Source organism: Phyllostomus hastatus, unplaced genomic scaffold (assembly GCF_019186645.2).
Source record: "Phyllostomus hastatus isolate PE091 unplaced genomic scaffold, TTU_PhHast_1.1 phas_contig_196, whole genome shotgun sequence".
NCBI lineage: Eukaryota > Metazoa > Chordata > Mammalia > Chiroptera > Phyllostomidae > Phyllostomus > Phyllostomus hastatus.
In genome coordinates this window covers 247,337-271,220 of record NW_025333709.1, presented here as the reverse complement: position 1 = coordinate 271,220, position 23,884 = coordinate 247,337, and the positions used below count along the sequence as shown (strand labels likewise).

At 69.5% G+C, this 23,884-nt stretch overlaps 2 protein-coding genes across 4 annotated transcripts; one reads left to right on the top strand and one right to left on the bottom strand.

Annotated features, from left to right (window-relative positions):
• Window positions 1-539: 539 nt before the first annotated feature.
• On the top strand, window positions 540-12,677 carry DGKQ (diacylglycerol kinase theta). The gene is made up of 23 exons (XM_045834172.1): window positions 540-969; window positions 3,423-3,502; window positions 4,144-4,243; window positions 4,522-4,607; window positions 4,688-4,813; window positions 5,008-5,161; window positions 5,265-5,336; window positions 5,429-5,535; window positions 5,616-5,860; window positions 5,957-6,047; window positions 6,186-6,240; window positions 6,360-6,421; window positions 6,786-6,936; window positions 7,366-7,404; window positions 7,885-8,000; window positions 9,264-9,415; window positions 9,662-9,810; window positions 9,941-10,119; window positions 10,342-10,442; window positions 10,561-10,707; window positions 10,809-10,920; window positions 11,004-11,156; window positions 11,476-12,677. Exons 1-23 carry the CDS (start codon window positions 696-698, stop codon window positions 11,536-11,538), a joined length of 2,814 nt encoding a protein of 937 aa, XP_045690128.1. The 5' UTR covers window positions 540-695; the 3' UTR covers window positions 11,539-12,677.
• Window positions 12,078-23,882, bottom strand: TMEM175 (transmembrane protein 175). Of its 3 annotated transcripts, none has more exons than XM_045834173.1 (11): window positions 23,721-23,876; window positions 19,229-19,389; window positions 18,939-18,977; window positions 18,178-18,275; window positions 17,075-17,126; window positions 16,831-16,866; window positions 16,158-16,241; window positions 15,700-15,864; window positions 14,958-15,036; window positions 14,656-14,791; window positions 12,078-13,531 (listed from the first exon to the last, which is right to left on the bottom strand). In XM_045834173.1, exons 2-11 carry the CDS (start codon window positions 19,379-19,381, stop codon window positions 12,874-12,876), a joined length of 1,500 nt encoding a protein of 499 aa, XP_045690129.1. In that variant the 5' UTR covers window positions 19,382-19,389; window positions 23,721-23,876; the 3' UTR covers window positions 12,078-12,873. The 3 variants fall into 3 exon arrangements, with proteins under 3 accessions (XP_045690129.1, XP_045690130.1, XP_045690131.1); XM_045834174.1 differs by having other exon boundaries at window positions 18,178-18,272; XM_045834175.1 differs by lacking the exon at window positions 15,700-15,864 and having other exon boundaries at window positions 23,721-23,882.
• Window positions 23,883-23,884: the final 2 nt, after the last annotated feature.

Here is a 23,884-nt window from a genome sequence, read left to right as displayed (position 1 = left end):
GTCGCCATGGCCCCCTTCCACCGTGGGCGCCAGCCTGACCGCGAGCCCACCCTGGGGGCGCAGGCTGTGCCTCGCGCGCGCTGGGTCAACCTGCACAACCGCGAGCCAAAGGATGGATCCCGGGACCGCGTAAGAGCAGTCCGTCTGCGCAGGCGCGCGCCTGGACGCCGCAGGTGCAAACGCCTCGTGTCGGTGTCGGGAAGCCGCGAGCAGAGAGCTGAGACCCGGCTCCGGGCTCAGGCCGGCGGCCTGCTGCCACCGGAACCCTCCTCTGATAGCCAGGTCGCCTCGCACAGCTCCGTTGGGACCCTGGGCGGAACCTCAGCTCTGCAGGCCCGCCCCACCTCCCGCCCTCAGGCCCCGCCTCCCTCCCCGGGCCACGCCTCCAACCTGGCCCCGCCCTTCGGGCCTACCCCGGTAGGCCCTGATTCCCTAAGCCCCGCCCCCCGCCCTATCTCCTGTCCGCCCCTCCTCCTCAGGCCCCGCCCAAGAAGCCGCACCCCGCTCAGCCTCGAGGTCCAGCCCAGCTCCGCCGCCGGGCCCGGCGGGGTCCGAGAGTGCGCGCCTGCGCAGTGGCGGCGGGCGCAGTCGGAAGCCCGGCGCGGATTGCTGGGGAGACCCGGGACCACGGCCTCTTTCCGCAGCGCGCACCCGGCTCTCGCCAGCCGCCGGAGCTCCGGCCGCCCGGGCAGAGTATGGCGGCGGCGGCCGAGCCCGGGCCCCGCGCCTGGCTCGGCGGCGGCTCGCCGCGCACTGGCAGCCCGGCTTCCAGCCCGGATCTGGGCAGCGGAGGCCGCGCGCGGCTGGGGCCGAGGTCCGAGCCCGGGTCGGGGCGGGAGCGGGTAGGCGCCCGGACCCCGGGCCCCGCTGCACCGGGCCACACCTTCCGGAAGGTGACGCTCACCAAGCCCACCTACTGCCACCTCTGCTCCGACTTCATCTGGGGGTTGGCTGGCTTCCTGTGCGACGGTGAGCGCTCGCGACCCCACCGCAGACCGCAGCCCCTGGCCCCAAACGGGCGCCTCACCTTCGGCCTCTGCGCTGTGGCCCCGCATTGGCCTTCCCACCGGGCGGGAAGAGCCTTCCCGTGGAGGTGATGAGGACCAGCTCTGTCCAGGGTTCGGGGTCCCGGGTGCCCCCGGCCCCTCCCCAGGACTCCCTGGGCTTCCTAACCTGGGTCAGAATCCAATGGGGGAAGAGCGTGGCTCCCAACCCCCTGAATCAGGCAGGGTGAGCCAGAGGACAGGTGCAGTGACTGGGGGGTGAAGCCAACCCACCCTGAGCAGGCCGGCTCCCCCAGGCAGGGCTGGCCTAGCCGGCTGGCCTCCGTGCCCTGGTGCTGGTCCATTCGTGCTCAGGTGCGTGCACTCTGATGCCCACAGGGGCCTGGGGTTTGCTCTTCTCAGGGTCAGGCTCCCGGACAGCCGGCTCTGGGGCCTACTGCCCCAAGTACGGCATGCCCTGACAGGGCTCCCATGCAGCTGCCAAGCTGCCGGCTGGGCAAAAAGGCCCTCCCTCCTCTGGTTCCTGGGCAGCTGGGGTGTGTTTCAGGGTCTGCTCTCTTCTAGTTCTGTGCCCTTCCTTGGGGCAGGGGGGCAGGCCTGGGGACCCCACCCTGCTGCCCAGGGACGTTGAGGGTGGCGGGGTGGGGAGCTCTTGCCCTGCCCAGGGAGGCAGGCCTTTGGTCGTGGGGACAAAGGCACAACCCAGGCACAGGTCTGTAGAGACTTGGTTCGATCTGGGTAGGGAGAAGTCGGGGCCCCTCGTACAGGACGCCTTCTCTGTGAGGCTGGTGTCAGGGTGTTTGCCCCTGGTTTTTCTGTCACGCTGGAAACATCGCACTGCCCTGCCTCCCCCCTGGAGGACCAGGAGGCTCCCCTATGGCGGGAGACTTGCTGACACAGGCCCAGCCAGCCCCAGGCCTGAGGCTCGACCCAGGGCCCCCACACGGGGGAGATCTGGGGAAGGCAGGGCCCCAGGTAGGAAGGGCCCGGCAGCTCATGGAGAGAGGCTGGGCGTGGGGATGACACGGCGGCCTCCCTGGGCAGCCGTGTGCATCTGCTCCCCCCTCCGTGGAGAAGGGGCTGGTGACCTCTGCAAGCAGGGGAGCCTGATAAGGCTGCGGAGGAAGAGCCCCTGCCCGGCAGGAGCGCCCAGGATGCGTGGTGTGCGGTGATGGCCCGCTATCTTCCCGAGCCAGAGGGGAAGCCGGGCGCCGCCTGCCCACAGCTGCTGTCTTCGGTGGCGGAGCCAGCCTGTCGGGAGGGGAGGCCGACGGGGCTCACACCTCGGCCCCTGTGTCTCCCCACTTCTCCCGCCCCAGCCCGGACTGCTGCTCCTGGAGTTTTCTGGGACGGCAGGCCTCAGGGCTGCTCTTGCCAGCCTGGGTCGGAGCCGCCTCGAGGCCCCGTGGGCAGTCTCACCCAAGGCTGTGTTGCACAGTCATCCCTCTGCCGCCTGCCCGCTGCCCGGGCCCCTGCAGCCGGGTCCAGCCCGCCCCACCCCAGGCCCCCATCCTCACGGGCGTACCCCTGCTGCACTAGGGGGCCGCTCTGGCCACTCCGGGCCTCCCCCCACTGACCATCTTTGAGTCCATCTCCCAGCTGAGTCTGAGTCTTGCTGGGCCCCCAGGGCCGGTGGGGGCACCCCTTCTTAGGTGGGCCTCCGGAGCACAGTGTGGTCTGAGTGCTCACTGCCTTCAGGGCCTCTGGCCCGCCCAACCCGGACAGGGGCAGGGCAGCCATCCCACCAGCCTCAGTGGGGTCCCGGCCCAGCACAGACTGGCTGTGGGTCCCAGCAGACACGGCTTGTGGGAGGCCTAATTGGGGGTGCATGCAGCTGTGGGGGTGGGGAGGATGTCCCTGGCAAAGCTGGTCTGGGGGTGTGCCCAGGTGCCCATCCACCTGCCCGCCCCTCTTAGAGACTGGGAGGAGAGCTAAGCCTAGGGGCAGGGGCCACTCTCGGGGCACCGGATACGTCACCCGGGATGGCCACAGCCATCAGACCCCTGCTCCGCGCACACGCTGGGCGCTCTCTCCGGGTGAGGGGTGGGTGGGGCAGAGGGCAGGGTGTTTCTTGGCGCTCCCGAGAGGGTCGGGGGAGGCCGTCGCTGCAGCGTCCCGTTGCTGCCAAGCTGGCCATGCACGTGGGTGGTGCGAACCGCGCTCCCCGTCGCTCCCACGGTGGGGTGGGCTGGGCTGGGCTGGGAGCCCGCAGTGACCCTCCCTGCAGGAGGTGGCCGCAGCAGCTATGGCCGAGTGCACCCACCATGATGGGGACTCCGCCCTGTCAGGGCACTGCTGCCCTGCCCTGGCCCTCGGTGGGTCTGCCGGCTGAGGCCGCCCATCTGCGTGCTGCCGTTCCTGGGGCCTCTAGGTTGCTGGGCAGGACAGAGGCCAGCTCCCGCGGCTCTGTTCCCACAGTCTGCAACTTCATGTCCCACGAGAAGTGCCTGAAGCAGGTGAAGACCCCCTGCACCAGCGTGGCGCCCAGCCTGGTCCGGGTGAGCGGCCGAGTGGGCGGAGGGGTGGGGAGGGGCTCTGGCAGGCAGCGCTGGAGCTGGGGCTCAGGCCTCTGGTGGGATGGGGAGGGCAGCGGGGCCAGCCTGGGGGCCGGGGGTGGGAGTGCTTCTTTGTGCTAGACGGGATCCCGAGCTTCGACCGCTGCACCCCTGCCTGCGAGCCTCTCCCAGGGCAGCAGCCACCCCTCACTTCCCGCTGGTTCTTACCTGTCCCGTGGTCCCCAGTACAGCCCCCTGCCTGTGGGCAGGCCCCCCGCCACCAGTGTTCCCTTCGGGTTGCCCACATGTACCGCAGGGGGACAGAACTGGGAAGTGGTCGGTGCCGGCGCTTTCTGGACAGTGCAGCTGGGGGGAAGGACCAGCAGGGGTGCCCTCACGCCCTGCAGCTGGGACTTTGTGGGGGGAGGCCCAGGGCAGCGCTGGCCCCACACAGAGTGGGGCCATGGCCGTGCGGGGCAGTCCCAGAGGACCCCTCACAGCACCGTGTGAGCACTGTGCAGGAGGGTCTGGGGGGACTGCGGCAGTCAGGCAGGTGGTGTGGGGGTGTGATGGGTGTGGGTGGAGGGTGCGGGGTGGGGGCTGGCAGCAGGTCCCGGGCTGAGGCTGTGCTCTGCCTCCTCCAGGTCCCCGTGGCCCATTGCTTCGGCCCCCGGGGGCTTTACAAGCGCAAGTTCTGCGCTGTGTGCCGCAAGAGCCTGGAAGCCCCCGCACTCCGTTGTGAAGGTACAGCTGACCCAGGGTCCCCTGTCCCTGCTGCCCAAGGTGGCCCAGCCAGGTGGCCTGGGGGGCGGGGTGGAGATGGGTGATCTGGGCTCTAGAGCTGCCCAGGCCGGTCAGCAGGGTCTGGCTGCTGGCTGCACATGGAGGTGGGCCCCCCTGGGGAGAGGTGGGGGGCTGTCCCTGAGCTGCAGTTCAGGCACAGGAAACTTACAGACCGCGTGCCGAGGGGGGCAGGGCCAGTGGGGAGCGGCGAGAGGCCCCTAACGCTGCCCACCCCCCAGTGTGTGAGCTGCACGTTCACCCCGACTGTGTGCCCTTCGCCTGCAGCGACTGCCGCCAGTGCCACCAGGACGGGCACCGAGACCACGTAAGTGGCTGCAGTCGCAGGCCGGGGCGGGGGCGGCGGCGGGCGGACGGCGCCTGCTGACGCACCCCCTCCCCCCACAGGACGTGCACCACCACCACTGGCGGGAGGGGAACCTGCCCTCGGGCGCGCGCTGCGAGGTCTGCCGGAGGACCTGCGGCTCCTCCGACGTGCCGGCGGGTCTGCGCTGCGAGTGGTGCGGCGTCCAGGTGCGGTCGGGCGGCACGGGCGCCTCCTTTCTATGGGTGCCGAACTTTTGGGGCGGGGCCCTGTTTTGCGAGTCGGGTCCCCCTCCGGGCGAGGCCCTGCAGGAGCCATCAGTCCTGCGGATCCCAGAGGGCTGGCCTGGACCTGCCTGTCCGCCTTAGGTTCAAGGCTGTGCTCACCGCCCCCCCCCCCCAAGGTCCACACAGTCTGTTCCGCGGCGCTCGCCCCCGAGTGCTCGTTCGGGCGCCTGCGTACCATGGTCCTGCCCCCCGCGTGCGTGCGCCTGCTGTCCCGCAACTTCAGCAAGATGCACTGCTTCCGCATCTCGGAGAGTGCGGTCCCCGAGCACGGTGAGCGCGGGGCGGGGCTGCGCGGGGGCGGCGGGCGGGGCCGAGGTGGGTGGGGCGGGAGTGAGAGGCCCGCCGTGCGCATCCCGCTGTGCACATCCTGCAGGCGAGGGCGACCCCGCTGCGGACGGAAGCGCTCCCGCCTGCCCGGGCAGAGAGGTGCCTCCGCAGGAGTCAAGTATGTGCCCGGTCCCCGACCCCTTCCTGGCCCCGGCCCTGGCCCCCACCCCTTCACCCCATCCCTCCGCGGGTTCACGCCCCTTCCCCCAGGGCCAGACAAGCAGACACTGAGGATCTTTGACGGCAGCGACGCCGTGCATCGGGGTCAGTTCCGCGTCATCAGCGTTCCGCGCCTGGCCGGGAGCGAGGAGGTGCTGGTAAGCGCCCCCCCACCCCTGGGCGGCGGCGGCAGGGCGCCCCAGCGGGCAGCTCTTCTACCCCAGACCCCACCCTGCAGGAGGCAGCCCTGCGAGCCTACTACATCACGGAGGACCCTGGCGACTTCGAGCTGCAGGCGCTCCCCGCAGCGCTGCGGTCAGGCGACCCCGGGGCCAGGGGCCAGGCCCAGAGCGGCGGGGCTGCGGAGGCGGAGGGCAGCAGGGGCCCGGGGCCCCCAGAGAGTGTTCCTGTGGCTGAGGCCCGGATCATCCGCGCCCTGCCCCGCACCCAGGACTTCCTGAAGGTCTACCCTGCCTGGCTCAAGTGAGACCCAGGCCCTGGGCACAGGGCCTGCCCGCCGGGGGGCGCGCCCGGAGGGTTGGGGGGTGTGGCCAGAGCTCCTGAGCTTGTCCCCCGCAGGGTGGGTGTGGCCTATGTGTCCATTCGCGTGACTGCAGACAGCACTGCTCGGATGGTGGTGCTGGAGGTCCTCCCGCTGCTCGGGCGCCAGGTGTGTACCCTGGGCCTGCCGGTCCTGGCCCCCCGGCGGGCCAGGCAGCCGCCCCGGCCGGGTGTGGATGCCCCATCTGGGTGTCGTGGGGAGGTGGCGCCTGGTCCTGGCCTGATACCCCCACCTCTGTCCCCCCAGGCCGAGGGTCCTGAGAGCTTCCAGCTGGTGGAGGTCCTCATGGGCAGCAGGCAAGGTGAGAGGGTGGCCCGCAGCCGATGCCCCAACCAGCCTGCCCCCCCGGGGCCCTGGGGTGTTGGGGCGGCCGTCTGCAGGGGTGGGTGCCGTGCTGACGCTGTGCCTCCCACCCTGTAGTCCAGCAGACAGTGCTGGCTGACGAAGAGCTTTTGCTCGACCGGCTCCGTGACATCCGGCAGGTCAGTGGGTGTGGACGCTGGCCCTTGGGTGCTGCTGGCCTTTGGCTATGGCTTCTACCTCGCAGAGAGGAACCCATGGCCACCCTGGTGGGCAGCTGGGTGTCCTGGACAGGAGTGCCCCCTCGGGGCCTGGCAGGTCCATCTGCGTCCTAACAGGTCACCTGCTCCTGGAAAGCTGGGTTTGGAGCTTGCGACCTCGGAGCCCCTGAGGGGTGCAGGGAGGAAGCTGTGCTTTCCATCCTGTCCGCTTCTCTCTGGTGTGGCTCAGCCTGGGGACCCTCCCAGGGTGGTGCGGGTGGAGGGGCTGACATGGGCTGCCGGGCTGTGCTCTGCTCAGCACCACCCCCCACCCCCCGCCCCACAGACATCCCTGCGGCAAATGAGTCAGACTCGCTTCTACCTGGCTGAGAGCAGGCCCGTGGCCCCCCGAGTCTCCCTGTTCATTGGCGGCCTGCCTCCTGGCCTGCCCCTGCAGGAGTACAGCAGTCTGCTGGACGAGGCTGTGGCCACGAAAGGTGTGATCACTTGGGCTGGCCTGGGGCTACTGGCCACTTGGGACAGGGCGGGGGTCCTGAGACAGGCTGTAGGGGCTGCTAGATGAGGCTGGGCCCTCCAATGCCCCCCTCTGAGTCACAGCCCTTGCCCAGCGGGCGACCGAGCCAGCGGGCCTCCCCGCACCTCCCGGGCCCTGGCAGGGCCCCTGCTCTAAGGGGCTGCTAAGCCTCCTGAGGTCCAGACTCTGCCTTCTCTTCTCCGGGCCCTGCTGCACCTGGTGTTGGGGGTGCCCTTTCCCGGGGTCCCTGGCCCTGCTGTGTTGTATGCAGTTTCCCCCGAGCAGAGCGGCCGGGGACTGCCAAGCAGGGGTGGGGGCAGCCGTCTGGAGGCGCTGGGGGCCCCTTGGTCGTGGCTCTCTCCCGCGCCCTGACCGCGGCCCGTCTTTGCAGCTGGCCTGGCGTCCGTGAGCCACGTGTACGCCTCCCAAGGTGAGCCGCGCCCCGCGCCGTCGGGGTGGCCGGGCAGTGGGAGGGAGAACCCCGCCCTCTGGCCCCCGTGGGGCCGCCCCGTGTTCACACCGACTCCCCTCTCTCCTCCCGGGGACCCCCTGTGGGGGAAAAGCGTTTTGCTGCCTGGCTGAACCAGGACTGAGGCCAGAGAATGTTACCGTTCCGCCCACGGGTTCATGTCCTTCCCACCGAAAACTCGACATCTACCAGAAATGGGGGCACGGTGCCTGGAGCCCGTGTCCCCTCTGTGGGTCCTCAGCAGTTACCAGTCCTCCCTTCCTGTGGGCTCATCCCCCGTGGGTGCGTCCTAGTGGCCTTGCTGACTGCCACCCACCATGTCCTGTCTCGGGGATGTCCAGCCATCCATGAAGGCTCCCCAGGGGTGGGGCTGTGCAGGCGCCTTTGGGTGGGCTTATCTGAAACCGGCTGTGGCCTGTGCTCACAGTCCCCCTGCCCCAGGTGCTGTGGTGCTGGACGTGGCCTGCTTTGCAGAGGCCGAACGGCTGTACATGCTGGTCAAAGACACCGCCGTGCACGGCCGGCCGCTGACTGCCCTGGTGCTCCCGGACGTGCTGGTGAGTGGGAGCTGGGACTAGGGGACCTGGCTTCTGTGGCTGGTTTTGTTTCACACTCGGGGGTTGGCTGCCCAGGCCTAGTTCACACACGTGGGAGGCCTGCATGGACCGCAAGGACACCCCATGGCCCTCACCCTCTCTGGGTTCACTGGGCAGGGCCTCATCCACCTGCCCAGCAGGCCCTGGGACCCCTGCTTGCAACCGTGGCTGCCTGGGCCAGCAGGGGGAGCTCCTGACCAGACGCTGCCCTGAAGACCCAGCACTGCCTCGAGCAGGGGTCCCTGGTGCTGCACCTGCTCTTGCTCTGGGGTGAGGGTCCGGGTGGGGTGAGGGGCCCACGCCCTGTGCCCTCCCAGAGCCTGTGGTCCTCACTCTGTGGCCCTCAGAGCCCCTGGTGTCCATGGCTGCTCTGCCCCTGGCCCCCAAGCAGGTCAGCAGTGAGCTCAGGGTCTGACGGGTGGACGGCACCTGCAGGTCCCCGCTGCCCCTACCCTCCCCGAGCCAGCCCAGGGCGGGGCGGCCAGCCAGCGGGTGCAGCCTGTGGGTCAGGGCCCTGGGGGCGCAGCTGGCAGGCAGTGCCAGCAGGTGAGCGGTGCCTCGGGCAGCCCCACCTGCCGGGCCACGTGTCACCCCAGGGTGCCTCTGGCCTGCGCCCAGCCTGTATGTCTCCTGTCAACCAGCCACCTCACTGTAGGGACCGCAGGCCCTCCTGGTTCTTGCTCGTGGGCACCCCAGCCTCCTGTCCATTGGGTCCTGGGCACTGTTGGGAGGATTTCGGGGGCTTCCTCCGGAGCTGAGGGAATGTGTGTGGACTCCCCATGAGCCCGGCCTCCTGGCTGCCACGTGTGTGGAGGGGGGGGGGGCATGGCCCTCGGAGCTGCGTCCTGGGATGTGCACCAGGTGGCTTCTGGGTGCAGGGGGGGTCCAGCCCGTGCTCGTGGCACGTGGACAAGGTGGTGGGCACGGCCTCGGGGACACGCGTCTGCAGCTGGCCACGGCCTGTGTGCCTGGAGCCCCAGGCTGGCGGCCTCATTGTAGCCCCATTGGCCAGAGACGTGTGGGTACCCCCGTGCCTTGGGGGTGTCCCTAGAAGTCTGGCAAACTGGGGGTGCCGTGTGGCCTCCTCGGCCCAGTGTGCGCCTCCCTCAGGACGGGGCGGCCCTGGCTTGGCTCGGGCCAGGTGGGCTCCGGGTTGGGGGCAGTCACTGCCCAGGCGGTATGGTGGGGGGGGACGCCTGCCGCAACTCAGCCCCCGTCTGCCAGCACACGAAGCTGCCCCCGGACTGCTGCCCCCTCCTCGTGTTTGTGAACCCCAAGAGCGGAGGCCTCAAGGGCCGGGACCTGCTCTGCAGTTTCCGGAAGCTGCTGAACCCTCACCAGGTCTTCGAGCTGACCAACGGGGGGCCTCTTCCCGGGTGAGTCCGGCGGGAGCCCTGCCGCAGTGCCTGCAGCCTGGCCGGCCCCCGAAGGGCTTCCATGCACCCGCGGGTGCGGGTGGGCTGGTGGGGACAGGGCGGGGCTTGGGGCCCGCACTGCGAGGGCTGTCTCGGGTGAGGGTGAGCTGTGGCCCCGTCAGGCGGCTGGGCTTCGACCTCTCCCCCCCCCCCCACTTCCCTGTGTGGCCCAGGCTGGTGGCAGACAGCCCGTCTCCCTGCCGCCAGGCTCCACGTGTTCTCCCGGGTGCCCGGCTTCCGGGTGCTGGTGTGTGGCGGGGACGGCACCGTGGGCTGGGTGCTCTCTGCCCTGGAGGAGACGCGGCACCGGCTGGCCTGCCCAGAGCCTGCTGTGGCCATCCTGCCCCTGGGCACAGGTGCGGTCAGCCAGCGGGTCGGGAGGCGGGGCCTGTGGGCACGCCCCTTCCCCCTTCCCCCTTCCCGCCCAGGCTTCCGTGGAGGCCTGCGGCGGGGCGGTGTGGAGTTACCGGAGTCTCCCTGCCCCAGGGAATGACCTTGGCCGCGTCCTCCGCTGGGGGGCGGGCTACAGCGGGGAGGACCTGTTCTCGGTGCTGGTGTCGGTGGACGAGGCCGACGCTGTCCTTGTGGACCGCTGGACCATCTTGCTGGACGCTCAGGAGGCCAACGGCACAGAGAACAGCGTGGCCGACCTGGAGCCCCCCAAGGTACCGTGCGTCTGGGAAAGGGTGTGGCAGCTGTGGGGCCTATGGTGACCCCCTCTTTTTTCCCCCTGGGAAGTCGAGGCGCAGAGCAGGGGGTGCTGGGTGACAGCCCAGGGCTGGCTGGCGGGGCCTGGCCTGCACCGCCTGCCCGGTGCTGGCGTCAGGGGCCCAGCTTGGAGGGCCGCAGGGCCGACCTGGCCACGGGAGAATTCTTCCTGTCCCCAGATCGTGCAGATGAGCAACTACTGTGGGATTGGCATCGACGCAGAGCTGAGCCTGGACTTCCATCAGGCCCGAGAGGAGGAGCCCAGCAAGTTCACGAGCAGGTCTGGAGTGGGGGCTGCCCCCCCACCAACAGCGCACTTCCTGGAGACCCCCGGCAGGGATGGGCATGGAGGGGCTGGTCCCGGGGGGCTACAGCGGGCGCACGCCCTCTCGCTGCAGGTTCTACAACAAGGGCGTGTACGTGCGGGTCGGGCTGCAGAAGATGAGCCACTCCCGCAGCCTGCACCGGGAGATCCGGCTGCAGGTGGAGCAGCAGGAGGTGGAGCTGCCCAGCATCGAGGGCCTCATCTTCATCAACATCCCCAGGTGTCGTGGGCGGGGCGCTCCGGGGCTCCAGCTCGGGCGGGACCCTGGGCCCGCGAAGCCGGCACGCTCGCTCACCTGTGCACCCCTCCTTCTCGGCACAGCTGGGGCTCGGGGGCCGACCTGTGGGGCCCCGACAACGACTCCAGGTTTGAGAAACCTCAGATGGACGACGGGCTGCTGGAGGTGGTGGGGGTGACGGGCGTCATGCACATGGTGAGTGTGGGCGGGTGGGTGGCCGGCGGGCAGGCCCCGTGAGACACCCCTGCCTGCTGAGCCCTCCCCCCTCCCCCCACCAGGGCCAGGTCCAGGGTGGGCTGCGCTCCGGCATCCGCATCGCCCAGGGTGCCTACTTCCGAGTCACCCTTCTCAAGGCCACACCTGTGCAGGTGGATGGTGAGCCCTGGGTGCAGGCTCCTGGCCACATAATCATCTCGGCCGTGGGCCCCAAGGTGAGCTGTGGGTTGTGCCTGAGAAATGGGGGTGAGGTTGGCCCAATGCTGGCAGGCTGGGGCTGAGGGGCCTGGTGTGGCCCATTCTTCTCTGACCCCCAGAGGTCCTGGGGTCCAGGAGAGGTCGGTCAGCCAGCCCTTCAAGAGCTGTGGAAATGGGCCTCCTAGGGCCTCAGGGGGTGTCATCTGGGCAGTGGTGGGGCTGGGGCCCCACTGCCTGCCCTTGATCAAATGCACCAAGATGGGGGAAGGTGTTCTGGGGACCTGGGGTGGTTGGTTTACAGTGCACTGCCCTCTGACCTCACCTGCCCTGCGACAGGTCCACATGCTCAGGAAGGCCAAGCAGAAGCCCAAGAAGGCTGGGACCCCCAAGGATGCCTGAGTAGGATGCCTCTCCCTGAGAGGAACCCTAAATAGAGGGGGGCTCCAGAATGGCCTGGGCCTGCCCCACAGCGGCAGCGGCGGGCAGATGTGCCTGCAGCCCTGGCCTTGGGCCTTCTGCCCCACGAGCCTGCCTCCCCACCCGTGACCCGGGCTAGATGCTGGACGAGGGCTCTGCTGGTCAACCCTCCCCCCCAGGGCCCAGGGCCCAGGCCACCACCACGGGGGGCAGGTGGGCCGGCCTCCCTGTGCCCCTCCCCCCAACCGAGCCCTTTGGGCAGCCCTGGACCTCAGCTGGGCCCTGGGTGTGCCCAGCACTGACATGGGGTGGCTGCCCACCAGCTGCTCTGACCTCCTGACCTTGGCACCGTGAGCCTGTCCGTGACCTGGGACTGACCGCACTGCGCAGCAGGGCCTGAGGCGGCCAGGCAGCTCGGCCACCACCCTGAGGAGCCTGGAGGCGGAGGCAGGGGTGGGCCAAAGTGCCTGGAAGGGACCAGAACTGAGTGGGCTTGGCCCAGGAAGCAGGGACGGCAGAAAGCCTGTGGGACCAGCTTTAATCGCCAAGGACACTCGGCACTTTGTGTCTCGTTTGCAAACAGCGTGGCTGCTCCCAGTGTCTGCTGAGCAGACGGGACTTCCGTGGCCTCAGGCTGCGTGCTGCTGCCAGCTCCCCTCGGCTGAGCCTGGACCACCCACGCCTCAGACCCAGGAGGCGCCCGACCAAACCTTCGGCCTACCTGGGGAACCTCCGGCAGCCCCACTGTTGACCCTGGGCAGGCCTTTGCTGCTGACACCTCTGGCAGGGCTGCTGGCTTTGCCTCAACCTCAGATGTGGCCCTGCCCAGCTTGTGCCCCCCTCGCCCCCAGCTTCTGCCAAAGCTGCACCCACAACGCACCAAACAGCTTGCGGTGTCTCGTGTGCCTCCAGGGTGTGTGGCCCGCTGCCTCGCCCCTGTGGTGCCCCCAGTCGGTCTGTGCCCTGTGGGCCCTGCTGCTGCTGTCTGTGGGGACCACCTGTGGGGTGTGGCTGGGGGTCCTGCCCTGCAGTCCCGTGTCCATGCCCAGAGGCGCCTCCCGTGTAACCCACACTACGTGCACTGTGACTCGCGTCCGCCACAATACAGTCCGGGCGCCGCCGTCTCGTCTCTCTCCCACTGGTGTGTAGGAGCGGCGTGTGTGTGTTTGGGGGGGGGGTGGGGGGCAGGCTGGGGCCCAGGACCAGAGCCACTGGACTGCCAGCGCCCCGTGGCTGTGGCTGTGCAAGCCCGTGTGTGCCTGGGACAGAGAGGGGCGTGTGTGACACCACAGAGCTGGGGGGGGGGGGGGGGCGGGGCTAGCAGGGGGCAGGCAGCAGCGGGGCCTGCGGGTCCCCCTCTGTGGGCCGCGCCGGCGGGGCCAGGCCCCGCAGGGCCCGCAGGAGGGCCAGGCCCAGGCGCACCAGGAGCCGCAGCAGCAGGAAGGCGAAGGGCACGGCGATCTGCATGAGGTGGAAGATGGCCGTGCTGAAGCGGCTCAGGAGGCAGGTGGCGGCGAAGGCCAGCAGGCTGGCGCAGGGGTAGAGCGCGAGCTTGGCGAACATGAAGGCGTGCTCCCGGCCCCCGAACCGCGCGGAGGGCCGCAGCGTCTCCGCCTCGCGCAGCAGGGCCGCGGTCCACATGGCGAACTGGAAGACGCTGGCGAAGAAGACGATGGCGCAGCTGACGCGCACACGCTCCAGCTCGTCGTGCGGGCGGCGGGCGAAGGCCGAGGTCTGCTGGTAGGCCAGCGGGAGGCCGCCCACGAAGGCCAGCGAGAGCGTGTTGAGCAGCCCCATGCACTGCGTGGCCTTGCGCACGTGCAGGAACAGCGAGTGGTGGGCGAACCAGAGCAGGCCCACCGTGGCGAAGGAGCCGAAGTACGCCAGGAACTGCGGCCCGAACTCGCTCAGCGCCGCCACCAGGCTGCCGCGGAACCGCTCCGCCACGTCCTTGGCGTCCGGGACGTTGTCCGAGCTGCGGGGGCGGACAGGCGGCGCCTGTAGGGGCCTCGGCGCGGTGCCGGGCCACGCCCCCGCCCGGCCCGGCCGCCACTGCCACACGCGTGAGCTTCAGGGGGCGACGGGGACTTTGGGGACCCCAAAGTCACGCCACCCTGCGTCTACACACACTCAGTGCAGCACACGATCCCGCGCCATTCCCTTGAAGTTCAAGCTTAACTGACCCCGTTCACTTTGCCAACCGGCAGCCCAGCCCTGCCTGCTGGACCCCGGGGGCTGGCGAGGAGCACCTGCCGGAGCCCCTGTGGCCCCCACGGAGGGGTGCCCATGAGGCCTCCCACCCTCCCGCAGCGGCCTGTCCACTCGGGGGTGGGCCTGCAGCCGTCACGGAATGGAGCAACGCTGAGGCATGTCGCGTCCTGGTCCCCCTGCCTCCTGGAGGTCATGGGGCCGTGCCCTCAGCTGCAGGGCCAGAGCACCGGTGGGGGCCCCTCTTGAACCCACCCAGGGGTGGGGCGCCTGAGACACTGCACCCACGGGTGGGCGACAGGGCGGAACCCAAGGGATTGAGGGAGGGAGGGAGGAAGCGAGCCCGGTGGGGGGTGGCCTGGGGACCCTGCGAGGTCCTCAGGGTCAGCAGGAGGGCAGCTGGGGCTCTGGGCAGAGACGGACGGAAGAACATCCCCTTCGCCGGCCCCCGACCCTAGCCAGCCCTCACGCCGCTCATGGAGGGAATGGGCATTAGCAACAGATGATTCTGGAAGCTTAGGTCTAGGCCTCAGAGATCAGTACCAGGGGACATCTGCTCCCAGTTTTAAAAATTCACAAATTGCAGTAGCTAAGGGTGACCAACCGAGAGTTGGACCAGAGGCCAGGCTGTCAGAGCATGGAGTCCAGGCTGCCAGCAGGTGGGCGGCGTCCGGAGGCGCAGCCTCAGGCCCAGAGGAGGGGCACACGGGAGGCAGGCACGCCTCAGGGGCACCGGTGTGACAGGTGGGGGGGGCAGGAGAGCCTGACGGGGGCTGCTGGCACGGAGAACCCTGAGCTCTGGGAGCCCTGCCCGGGGTGGGGCCCCTTGGGGGGCAGGTGGCACCGGGGGACCCGTCCCACAGGCCCGGGCAGCCCGGGCGTGGGCCTCACCAGATGTCCAGGATGAGGAGCGTGGCCACGATGGCGTACACCCCGTCGCTGAAGGCCTCCACCCGCTCCTTGCTGAGCGGCTCCTGCAGGTCGAAGGTGAAGAACTCCACGCTGTGGGCCGGGGGCTCCGGGGGGCCTGTGGGCGTGGCAGGGAGGAGGAGCTGGCCAAGCCCCTGGGGCCGCAGGTCCAGCTGGTCGTCCCCGCCCTCCCCCTCCCACAGGGCCAGGGCCATGCGGGGAGAGGACCCATGGGGATGCCCGGCCACGGCAGCCGGGCTTGGGGAGCAGCCCCCGGCACCCACCCCTGAGCCTGTCTCTGCACCAGCTGGCGGCCTTGCTGACGTAGGGGAGGACGATGACCGTCGCCAGCAGCAGGTAGGACTGCAGGAGACGCAGCGCAGGTCAGACCTGCTCGGAAGGGCAGGCGGGGGCCCGGGGAGCCGCGCGGCAGGGGAGTGGCTGTGCAGCAGGCTGCGGGCTGCAGGGGACAGTGCCTGCAGCCACGCCTGTGGAGCCCCGTGCACGGGCACCAGCAGCCCGACCACGGTGAGGGAGCAGCCCCCAGCCCCCAGGATGCTCAGCACCGCTGCCCACCGGGGAGAGGCCACGAGGCCACAGCGAGCTGTCCCCTCGCACCCGCCAGGACGGCCGCCCTCAAGAACCAGAACTCGGTGCTGGCGGGGAGGGGACATGGGGTCCTCAGGCCCCGACGGCGGGAGTGGAGGGAGGCGCCGCCGCTGCGGAAGCTTGACGGAGCTGCCTGAGGGGGGGGGCCCACGGAGCCAGCGCGCGGCCCAGCGGAGGGAGCAGGCTCTGCAGAGGCGTCTGCGCTGGCGCTCGGGGCAGCGGGGGAGGGGGGGGTCTGAGGGCGGAGGGGCGGCGGTGCAGACGCCCACGCCGCAGGGCGTGGTGTGGGGTGGAGGGGCCGGGCCGGGCCGTGGAGCCCTGAGCCGAGCAAGGAACCAGGCTCCAGGGCCTTGCCCTCGGGGCTCCGTCGTGGGCAGCGCTCCCGTGGCCCCTGAGGGCGGGGGCCGCCCTGCTCACCACCGGGTAGAAGAACAGGGAGAAGACGGCGGCCAGGAAGCACAGGGCCGGGCCCCGGAGCACGATGTGCAGGATGTGCTGCCGGTGCAGGCGCCGGTGGGCGGAGCGCCCGATCTGGGGGTTCAGCAGGTGGGGGAAGCGGAAGGCGTACACCACGATGAGCGCCTGTGGGGGGGGGGCAGTGGCAGGGCGGGCCCTTGGAGGGCGGGCTCTGCTGTCCCGGAGTCCCCGGGCGGAGGGCACGGAGCCCCTGCTCCGCCGCGTGGGGGGGCTCAGGCTGCTGCGCTGCCCTGCCACGGACTCGCGCAGCCCCGCGGGGCCCGGGCTCTCCCTGCGTGGGCACCGGAGCCCCCTCGGATGCGCCCAGGGCAGGCGCCCTGTGATGCCCGCGTGCCACCTCTCCCTGCGGCACCCCCCCCCAGCGCCGAGGGGCCCGCCTGTGCGGAGGGGCAGCCCACCTGCACCGCCCCGATGGCGATCACGCACGTGCAGAACAGGAAGATGCCCAGAGGCGCCGCGGGGAAGGCCACCATCAGGGAAAACTGCGGCCAGGAAATCAGAGAACCCGGTTCCACAGGGCCCGAGGCTGCGGCCTCCTGGGCTGGGCTGGGCTGGGCTGGGCTGGGCTGGGGTGGCCTGGGGGCATGCCCTCTGGGGAGCAAGCCCAGGGAATGCTTTCCTCCTTTAAGGCTGGGCCGGCGACCCGTTCCTGAGACGCCCCCCAGCCCCCGGTCCTCTGGGACGCACAGCCTTGCACACGCAGGCCCTGCTCCCTGTCCGAGTGCACAGTGAGGGGGCCGGCGGGAAGTAGGAGCTGTGGCCCAAGGTGTGTGGGGGCCACATGCTGGGGGTGGGCCTCGGTGGCCAGGAGGCTGTGGGCGAGGGGCAGGCGGCAGCTGGGAGCGCCAGGAAGCACGGAGGGGGGTCCCCCATCGACCTGTGGGGACCCAGGTGTGTCTCTGCCACTGCAGGCCTGCTATGGCTGGAGAGCTTCCCTTCCTCCACCCAGCCCTGAAAACTCAAGGCCCCCCCCGCCCCGCCCCACATGCCCACTGGGCTGAGTCCTGTCGCCCAGCGGGGGGTAGGCTGGACCCCATGCCCAACGGGGCCTGGGGGCTGGCCGGTACTCACCGTGAAGGGCAGGAAAGTAATGGTCATCATGCAGGCCTGGGGCAGGAGGGGTGAAGGGGGACGGCAGGTGGGTCACTCCAGGCTGCCGGTGACCCCCTCCTGCTGCCCGCCCCACGCAGGGAGCCAGGGCCACCTTCCCAGCAGGCCCAGGGCCCAGGGCGGCGGGGGAGCCAGCCGGCTCCCACTCCGGCCTGCGGGCGGGTCTGCACCGGGGGTCCCGTCCCGGAGAGGAGGGGCCACTCACCAGGTTGAGCAGGGCAAGGGTGTCGTCTATTTTCCCGACAACCTGGAACAACCTGAGCGGTTTGAGAAGAACACGATGAGACCCCGTCAGTGCCTGGGCCTCGCGGCCCCACAGCGGGCTCCAGCGTTTCTGACTGGGCCGCCCTGGCCCCGTCTCCAGCCGGGGTGAAGCGCGGCCGGCACACGGAGGCCGGGAGGCACCGAGCACGAGCGGAAGAAACCCCGGTGCTCAGGGGGAGCCGCAGGTCACCGTGCGCTGGTCTCCCGTCTCCGCGCTCGCGGGGGCGCCCAGACACAGCGGGAAAGAGAGGGGTGCGTGGCAGCTCCAGGGGCCGGCGTCCCCAGAGCAGGGGCAGGCCACCCCACGGCCCGGGGCTGCTCCCCGCAGCCGCAGCGCAGGGCCCCCCAGTGGACGCTGCCCGGGGCCAGCGCTCAGGGAGGCCCAGGGTGAGGAGCACAGCCCTGAGGTCGTGGCCGGGCATCTGGGCCGGTCCTGGAGGCCAGAACTCCAACAGCAGGGCGTGGCCCTGGGGGACCACAGAGGAGCCTGAGGCTAGCACAGCAGGACAAGGCAGGTTGAAGGGGGCTGTGGCCCCCCGGCTCCGGCTCCCGGGAACGAGGAAGGCGGGAGAGAGAAGCCGTCCCCACCAGGAACGGCCGGTGCCCGAGTCTGCACCCAGCACCCTGCTGCTGAGAGCACGTCCTTCCCAGGGTGCCCCCACTCCAGCTCTGCCCCTGGGCACCCCAGTTGGGGCTCAGGGCCCCCCTGTGGCTTGGAGGCCCTTCCCCCCAGATCCTAAGGAGCCCTTTTTCCTCCTTGAAAGGCCCAGGGCACGGCCGAAGCCCAGTCCTGGCCCATGCCCACGGGGCGCCAGAGGGCAGAGGGCTTCGGCTGCAGCCCCCCTGCACCGTCCCGTGCGATGCCCCCCACGGGGCCCTGTCACTGCCCCGGTGCAGAGGACCAGCAGAGGCCCGGAGAGCTGGGTGAGGGGCGGGGAGGGCAGCCCATGGACCTGACATCCCTGGGCCTAGCCCTGGACGTGAGGGGCGGCTCAACGACCCTGAGGATGGGCGCTGGTGGGCCCTGCTGCACAGACCCCGCACCTCGTGTGTGCTGCCCAGGCCACAGTCACGATGAGAAACGTCATCAGGTAGACGGCGATCCTGGTTGCTAGAAGCTTCTGCACACTCTTGTCAAACTGCTGGGACAGAAGAGCGTCCCCATCAGGTGACGGTGCTCCCCGGCGCCCACGGCCCCCGGGCAGCAGGGCTTTCCTGGGCGTTGCCGGCACGCGGGCACACGGTCCCTTCACAGGGGCAGCTCGGGAGGAGGTCGGCACCGCCCGTCTGGGTGCTGGTGCCCTCAGATGGCTCCCCCCGCACTTCTGGGTGACTCCCAGCAACGCCCCTCGGGAGGTGCCGTTGTCGCCTTTCCACGGATGGAGGAGCCCCCAGAGTCCCCCGGGGCCGTGCGCGCCGGTCTGGATGGGCTGCAGCCAAGCGCCAGTGCGTCCTCGCCCCTCCGCTGCTAGGACACCCGGTCACACAGGAGGGGGTGCCCCAGGGGCTCTCTGTCTGACGCCTTCGTGTCCAGCCCTCGCTGGGCGGCTCCAGCACTCACAGGGCCCAGAGGCTCCCGCCGGCTCCCCCCAGAGACGGGGCTCCCCCCGGAGACGACGCTTCCGGAGGGCCCTGCTCCCCGAGCGCCCACCGCGAGGGGCCCACGCCTCCCCAGGAGGACGCTGCCTGTGCTCACAGGCCAGGGTGGGCGTGGGCCCTGACTGGTGTCCCTCCCGGCTTCAGGGGGCCCAGGTTCAGGCCCAGGGCCCCCCCTCGCACCGGCGGTGCGGGCCGCGCCCGAGTACCTGCTGCGGGGACAGCTCCGTGTGCGTCACCGGCAGGATCTGCCAACAGAGACACAGGGGACCGAGGGGCGTCTCTCAGGCTGTGCGCCGGCCGCTGCCTGGAAGCCAGGAGGCTGGGGACTCGGGCCAGGGCTGGGCTGCCCCCCACCCCCCCCAGATGCCTGCGGGGCTGGGGGAGCCCAGGACGGGGCTGAGGTGGGCCGGGCTGCCTGGGAGGGCGAGGCTGGGCCCCCAGTGAGCGGTTCCCGGGGTGGGGGTGGGGGGCTGGAGCTGGGCGGGCCCCCACGGACCATGACGGTGGCGATGATGGACAGCAGCGCGTCGCTGAAGTTGAGCATGCGGTGGGAGTGCTGGGTCCCGTCGGCAGTGTCCTCGTCCCCCTCGCCCGCCGGGGGGTCGCCCTGCACGTCGAGGGCTGGCTCTGGGGCCTGGGGCCTGGACATGGCGGGGCCTGCGGAGAAGCACAGGTCTGAGCCCGCTGGGGGCCCCCACGGCGACCCCGGCAGTGCGCGGAGGTGGCAGCCGGCTTCCAGGTACGCTTCGGGCGGGCGGGGGGAGGTGGCACGGGGGGGTCCCCAGCTGAGCACGGCTCAATAGCGAGCGTCCGGAACCCTCAAACCAGTAAACGCCCGGAAGTGCTGCGGACTGTTCGCGTCCCTGAGGAGTCACCTGTGGAGGCCGAGGGCCGCGGGGGCGGAGTGGGGAGCTGGGGGGGCGGGGCGAGGCCCCCCGGGGGAGTCGGGCCGGGAGAGGAGGCCAAGCGTCCCCCTCCGCTGCGCGAGAGCAGAGACGGGCTGCGGCCCGCACCGGAAACCGAGCTGACCGCCACCCTGATGGCGGGCGTCCCGCCTCCAGGACGGAGGAGGAAGCTCCTGCCCGTGGCTCTTCATTTCTGGGGCCCTGAGCGGGGGGCGGGCGTGGCAGTGGTGAGGCAGACCCACAGGCACAAAGCTGGGACACGCGGCGTGAGAGCGCGGGCCGAGCTGCCACAGACGCGCAGTGTCCGGCCGCTGACGTGGGTGCCCGGCCCCCACGGGGCCGCGGCACGCAGCAGGGCCCCCGGGGGCGTGCACGAGGACGACGCCCGCTGCCCCGGCCTCGGCTTCCAGCCGCATCTCAGTCCCGCTCCCCCTCGCTCCCCCCAGGTTCAGGCAGCAGCAGGAGCCGCGCTCTCGGGTGTGCGGCCCCGAGTTCCCCACGAGCACACGTGCGCGGCTGTTCAGTGCGGCCGCGCCGTTCTGTGCGCACGCAGGCCCCCTGCGGTCGAGCCCTCCTCCCCCGGTCCCTGCTCGGGCTGACGTTCTGCTTGTGTCACTTCGCCGCCTCCACATCTTCCCGAGACGGACCCCCACCCCACGGAGCCCCTGGGGCCGGCTCCTCGCCCAGGCGCGGGAGCAGCGGCGCCGCCCTCCACGCAGTCAGCCCCGAGGCCGGAGGCGCCCCCCCAGCAGCAGGGGGTGCAGGTCGCTCCGTCCGTGGGGCGCACGCACGTGCACGGAGCCGCCGTGCGTGTCTGCACACCCAGGCTCACAGCAGCGCCGTTCACAACAGCTACCGGCGAAGTGACCCACGTGTCCACCCACGGGCAGACGGACATGCAAACGTGTCCACCCACGTGGTGGGGCGTCATCCAGCCCTCAGAAGGAGGGCCCCGACACCTGCTGCCGCGTGGGCGAGCCTGCAGCACCGCGTGCCGAGTGCGGCCAGCGGTCGGAGCGGCGACCCCACCGCAGGGGCCCCGGAGTGGCCAGCACCCGAGGGAGCGAGGACACGGCGGGTGCTGGGGGCCAGGGGGGCGAGCACGGAGTCACTGTTTCCTGGGGCAGTTTCGGTCCCGCGAGAGGAAGAGGCTGTGGTGGTGAGGGTGGCCACCCAGCCCCGAGACACGCCCAACGCCCTGGACCGCACCCTCGACGGCGGCTCCCGCGGCCCGGCTTGCGGAAGGCCCCCGTGCCCGGTGTGCCCCTCAGCTCCATGTCACCTGCACCCCACACGTCTCCCGGCGTCGCGGTGACGGGGGAAGAACGCAGAACCAGCACTGGCGAGCCCGCGGCTGAGGGGAGAGACTGAGGGACTTGGCATCCTTGTGGGGACGAGGAGGAGAGGCGGCAGCCGCGTGGGACAGAGGGCTCACCGGAGACCTGGGAGCTGAGAGCGTCTGTGCGGCACCAGGCGCCGGAGACACGCCGAATGGGACCTCGACCGGCAGCGGAGACGAGCAGGCGTCCCACGTGGCCGAGCCTGGGGAAGCTCTCGGAGCGGGGGTGCCCACGCGGTCACCGAGCACGGGGGCGGGCTCTGCGTGGCAGTGCCACGGGCTCTGACGCGTGCAGGACCTGCCACGGAGTCCCACGGGAGCTGCGCAGCCCTAAAAACCCCTCCGCCCAGACCCCTTGCCGCACCACTGGCGCCCTCACGGCCCGGTTTTGCCTTTCCCCTTTTCCGTCTTTCTGTGGCGTCAGAGCTCTGTTCTCCCATCGCTGAGTGACGTTCCACTTTAAAGACATGCCACCGTTGACCCACTCGCCTACAGAGGGGCATCTTCAACAACATGATTCAAAGTCCTTAGGTTTTATGAAGTCTAGTTTATTTCTTTTACAAACTGTGGTTTGGTGTCACAGCAAAAAAGACCTCAGATTCTGTTCTTTTAGGGGCCACACAGATTTATGATGTGTTTCAAGGTGATTTTTGCACACCTGATGAAAAAAGGCACAGATTCTTTTCTGACGTGGATATCCCATTCTCCCAGCATCATTTGTTGAAAAGTGCTATTCTTTCTCCTAGTACCTTCACCCCCTCGTCAGAAACAGACTGACCACATGGACACTTGTGGGCCAACTTCTGACTCTCTGTTCCGTCCCTCTGGTCTCCCCGTCTACTCTCCCCATCAGCACCACACTGGTCTGACCGCTGCGGCTTCATGAGTCTTGGGGTCGGGCCATACGAGTCACACCCATTTGCCCTCATTCGAGCTGCTCCACAGAGACAGGCTTGAGGACGGAGACCACACATTCAGCTTTAGGCACGTACATACCAGGTGGGCTATTTAAGAACAAACGTGTGAAGTTCAGGAGAGAGGTGCAGTGTGGAGATTCCGGTCTGACTTAAGGCTACATTGCTACAGCACGTCCGGGCAGGGCCAGTATATGAAAGTGCTCCACAAATATTTACGAACTAAAAAGTAACCACCCTACTTAGAAATCTCCACCTGGTCCTAGGTCATGCGAGGACAAATCCCTGGCCTCCAAGTTCAAGGGAGCCCTTCACCTCTACTGTGCCTTCCGGTTGGGTTACTCAGGCGGTTTCCCACGATACTGTTTCTGATCTTCTCCCCACTGCTTAACTCGGCTCTCACCTCCTGCTCTCTCACCTCCTGCTCGTTCTCCTGGATGTTTCCTTTTTCTTCCAGTGGAACACTTTCATTCCAGTGAATACACAAAGTTACCTCCAGCCACAGCAAGCCCTCCTCCCCTCCTTTCACAACAAAGTGTCTTTCCCTGTCCAAGGTGAAACGCCCGCCCCTCGCCCCTTGCTCTGACGCCGTTCCCTCCCCTTGTTCCCTCCCCTCGCACTCCCTCATTCCTGGCTCTCTTCCGTCCCCTCCACCCTGCACTTCTGCGACTCCCACCTCCCCACTGCCCTGAAACTGTTCTTTGCAACATCACCAGCAACCTGTCGCTGCTAAATCCATCCTACGCCTTTTCACCCTTTTCCCATTTGACTACTAGGCAGCATTGGATGCCCTTTTCTTGCCTTGGACACACCCTTCCTTCGGCTCCCTGGCACAAGCTGCCGCTGGTCCCTGCCCTGGAGCTCTAGCCCCTCTAAAAGGCTGTCCTCGGCTTTGAGAGTCAACTGCCATCTGCACGCTGAGGACACACATCCCCACGGCCGTCTGCACTCTTCCCTGGGCCCCCAACCCCTCCCCTGTATCCCATTTACCAGACAAATGCACTGACTCCAAAAGCACGTGACTTCTGTGCAAGTCTAGCTGTACCCCTTGTTGACCTTGGCCAAGTAATGACATGGTTGCGTTATGTTTTCTCATCCATGAAAAAGGAGGGATTAACAGACTGTCTTCTCCAAGACACTCGGGATCGCTGAACCGCACCAGTGCACAGAGGAGGGTGAGCGAGCGGGCAAGCGCTGGACGAGCTGGGCTGCTGTTACTGTTGTGCAAAGATGGTCACAAAGTAGCCTGTCTGGGGAGAGGTTTGAACAGCTTCGCGTTCTGGAAGGACTAAGATGCCCATCGGGGCTTCCGGGTCCGCCTTTCAGCTCGGGACGGACATTCCACCGAAGGGGGTGCTGCCTCCCTGGGGGGCAGGTGACCCCGGGAGCTCCCGGGGGCATAAGCAGCCAGTGGGTCGGACGAATGGGTCTGCCCTGAGCCGGCGGCTCCAGGAGACCGGTGACACGCGGGGTTCTGGGCCTGATTTTTCTACAGAAGCTGAGTTTTCAGACTGAAGTTTTTCCGTCTTTAGCAACAGACAGTTTTTTAAGAAAAGGAAAACCCACTCGCGTGGCGCCCCCCCCCCCCCAAACCCACAAGCCAGGGCCACGCGCGGTGCTACCGGGCTCACTAAACGCCGCAGAGGCTTCCAGTCGCTGCGGGCGGGCACAGCCAAGCCCCCGCAGGGTGTCACCCCGCCCACAGCTCCCGCCCTCGCCCGCGGCGCCACCGCCCGCCACTCGCCGCGCTCCCGGGCCGGCTCCGCCCGGGCCGCGGCGCCGCACTGACGGCCGGGGGAGCCGGAGGAGCTGGGCCGGCAGGCGGACTACCTGGGTGGGAGCTGGCGCGGCCACCGTTTCGCGCGTCGGTGCCCCAGGGAGCCGGGAGCCGGTGGCCGAGAGCTCGGGCCCGGAAGGTCTCCGCCGAACCGCCGGCGCCGCGCACGCGCGACCGCGGCCAGCGCTCTGCGCACGCGCAAGAGCCGCCGGCGGGG

What these genes read in the sequence shown, in the direction of transcription:
- TMEM175 (XM_045834173.1), bottom strand. Translation starts at nt 19,381, where the DNA reads ATGTCCAGGCCCCAGGCCCCAGAGCCAGCCCTCGACGTGCAGGGCGAC. An exon ending in TTACTTTCCTGCCCTTCACG is followed by an intron (nt 16,242 to 16,830) that starts GTGAGTACCGGC and finishes TCCTGGCCGCAG; the next exon opens with TTTTCCCTGATGGTGGCCTT. An exon ending in CCCTGTTCTTCTACCCGGTG is followed by an intron (nt 15,037 to 15,699) that starts GTGAGCAGGGCG and finishes CGTCTCCTGCAG; the next exon opens with TCCTACCTGCTGCTGGCGAC.
- DGKQ (XM_045834172.1), top strand. Translation starts at nt 696, where the DNA reads ATGGCGGCGGCGGCCGAGCCCGGGCCCCGCGCCTGGCTCGGCGGCGGC. An exon ending in TGGTGCTCCCGGACGTGCTG is followed by an intron (nt 8,001 to 9,263) that starts GTGAGTGGGAGC and finishes CCCGTCTGCCAG; the next exon opens with CACACGAAGCTGCCCCCGGA. An exon ending in ATCTTCATCAACATCCCCAG is followed by an intron (nt 10,708 to 10,808) that starts GTGTCGTGGGCG and finishes TTCTCGGCACAG; the next exon opens with CTGGGGCTCGGGGGCCGACC.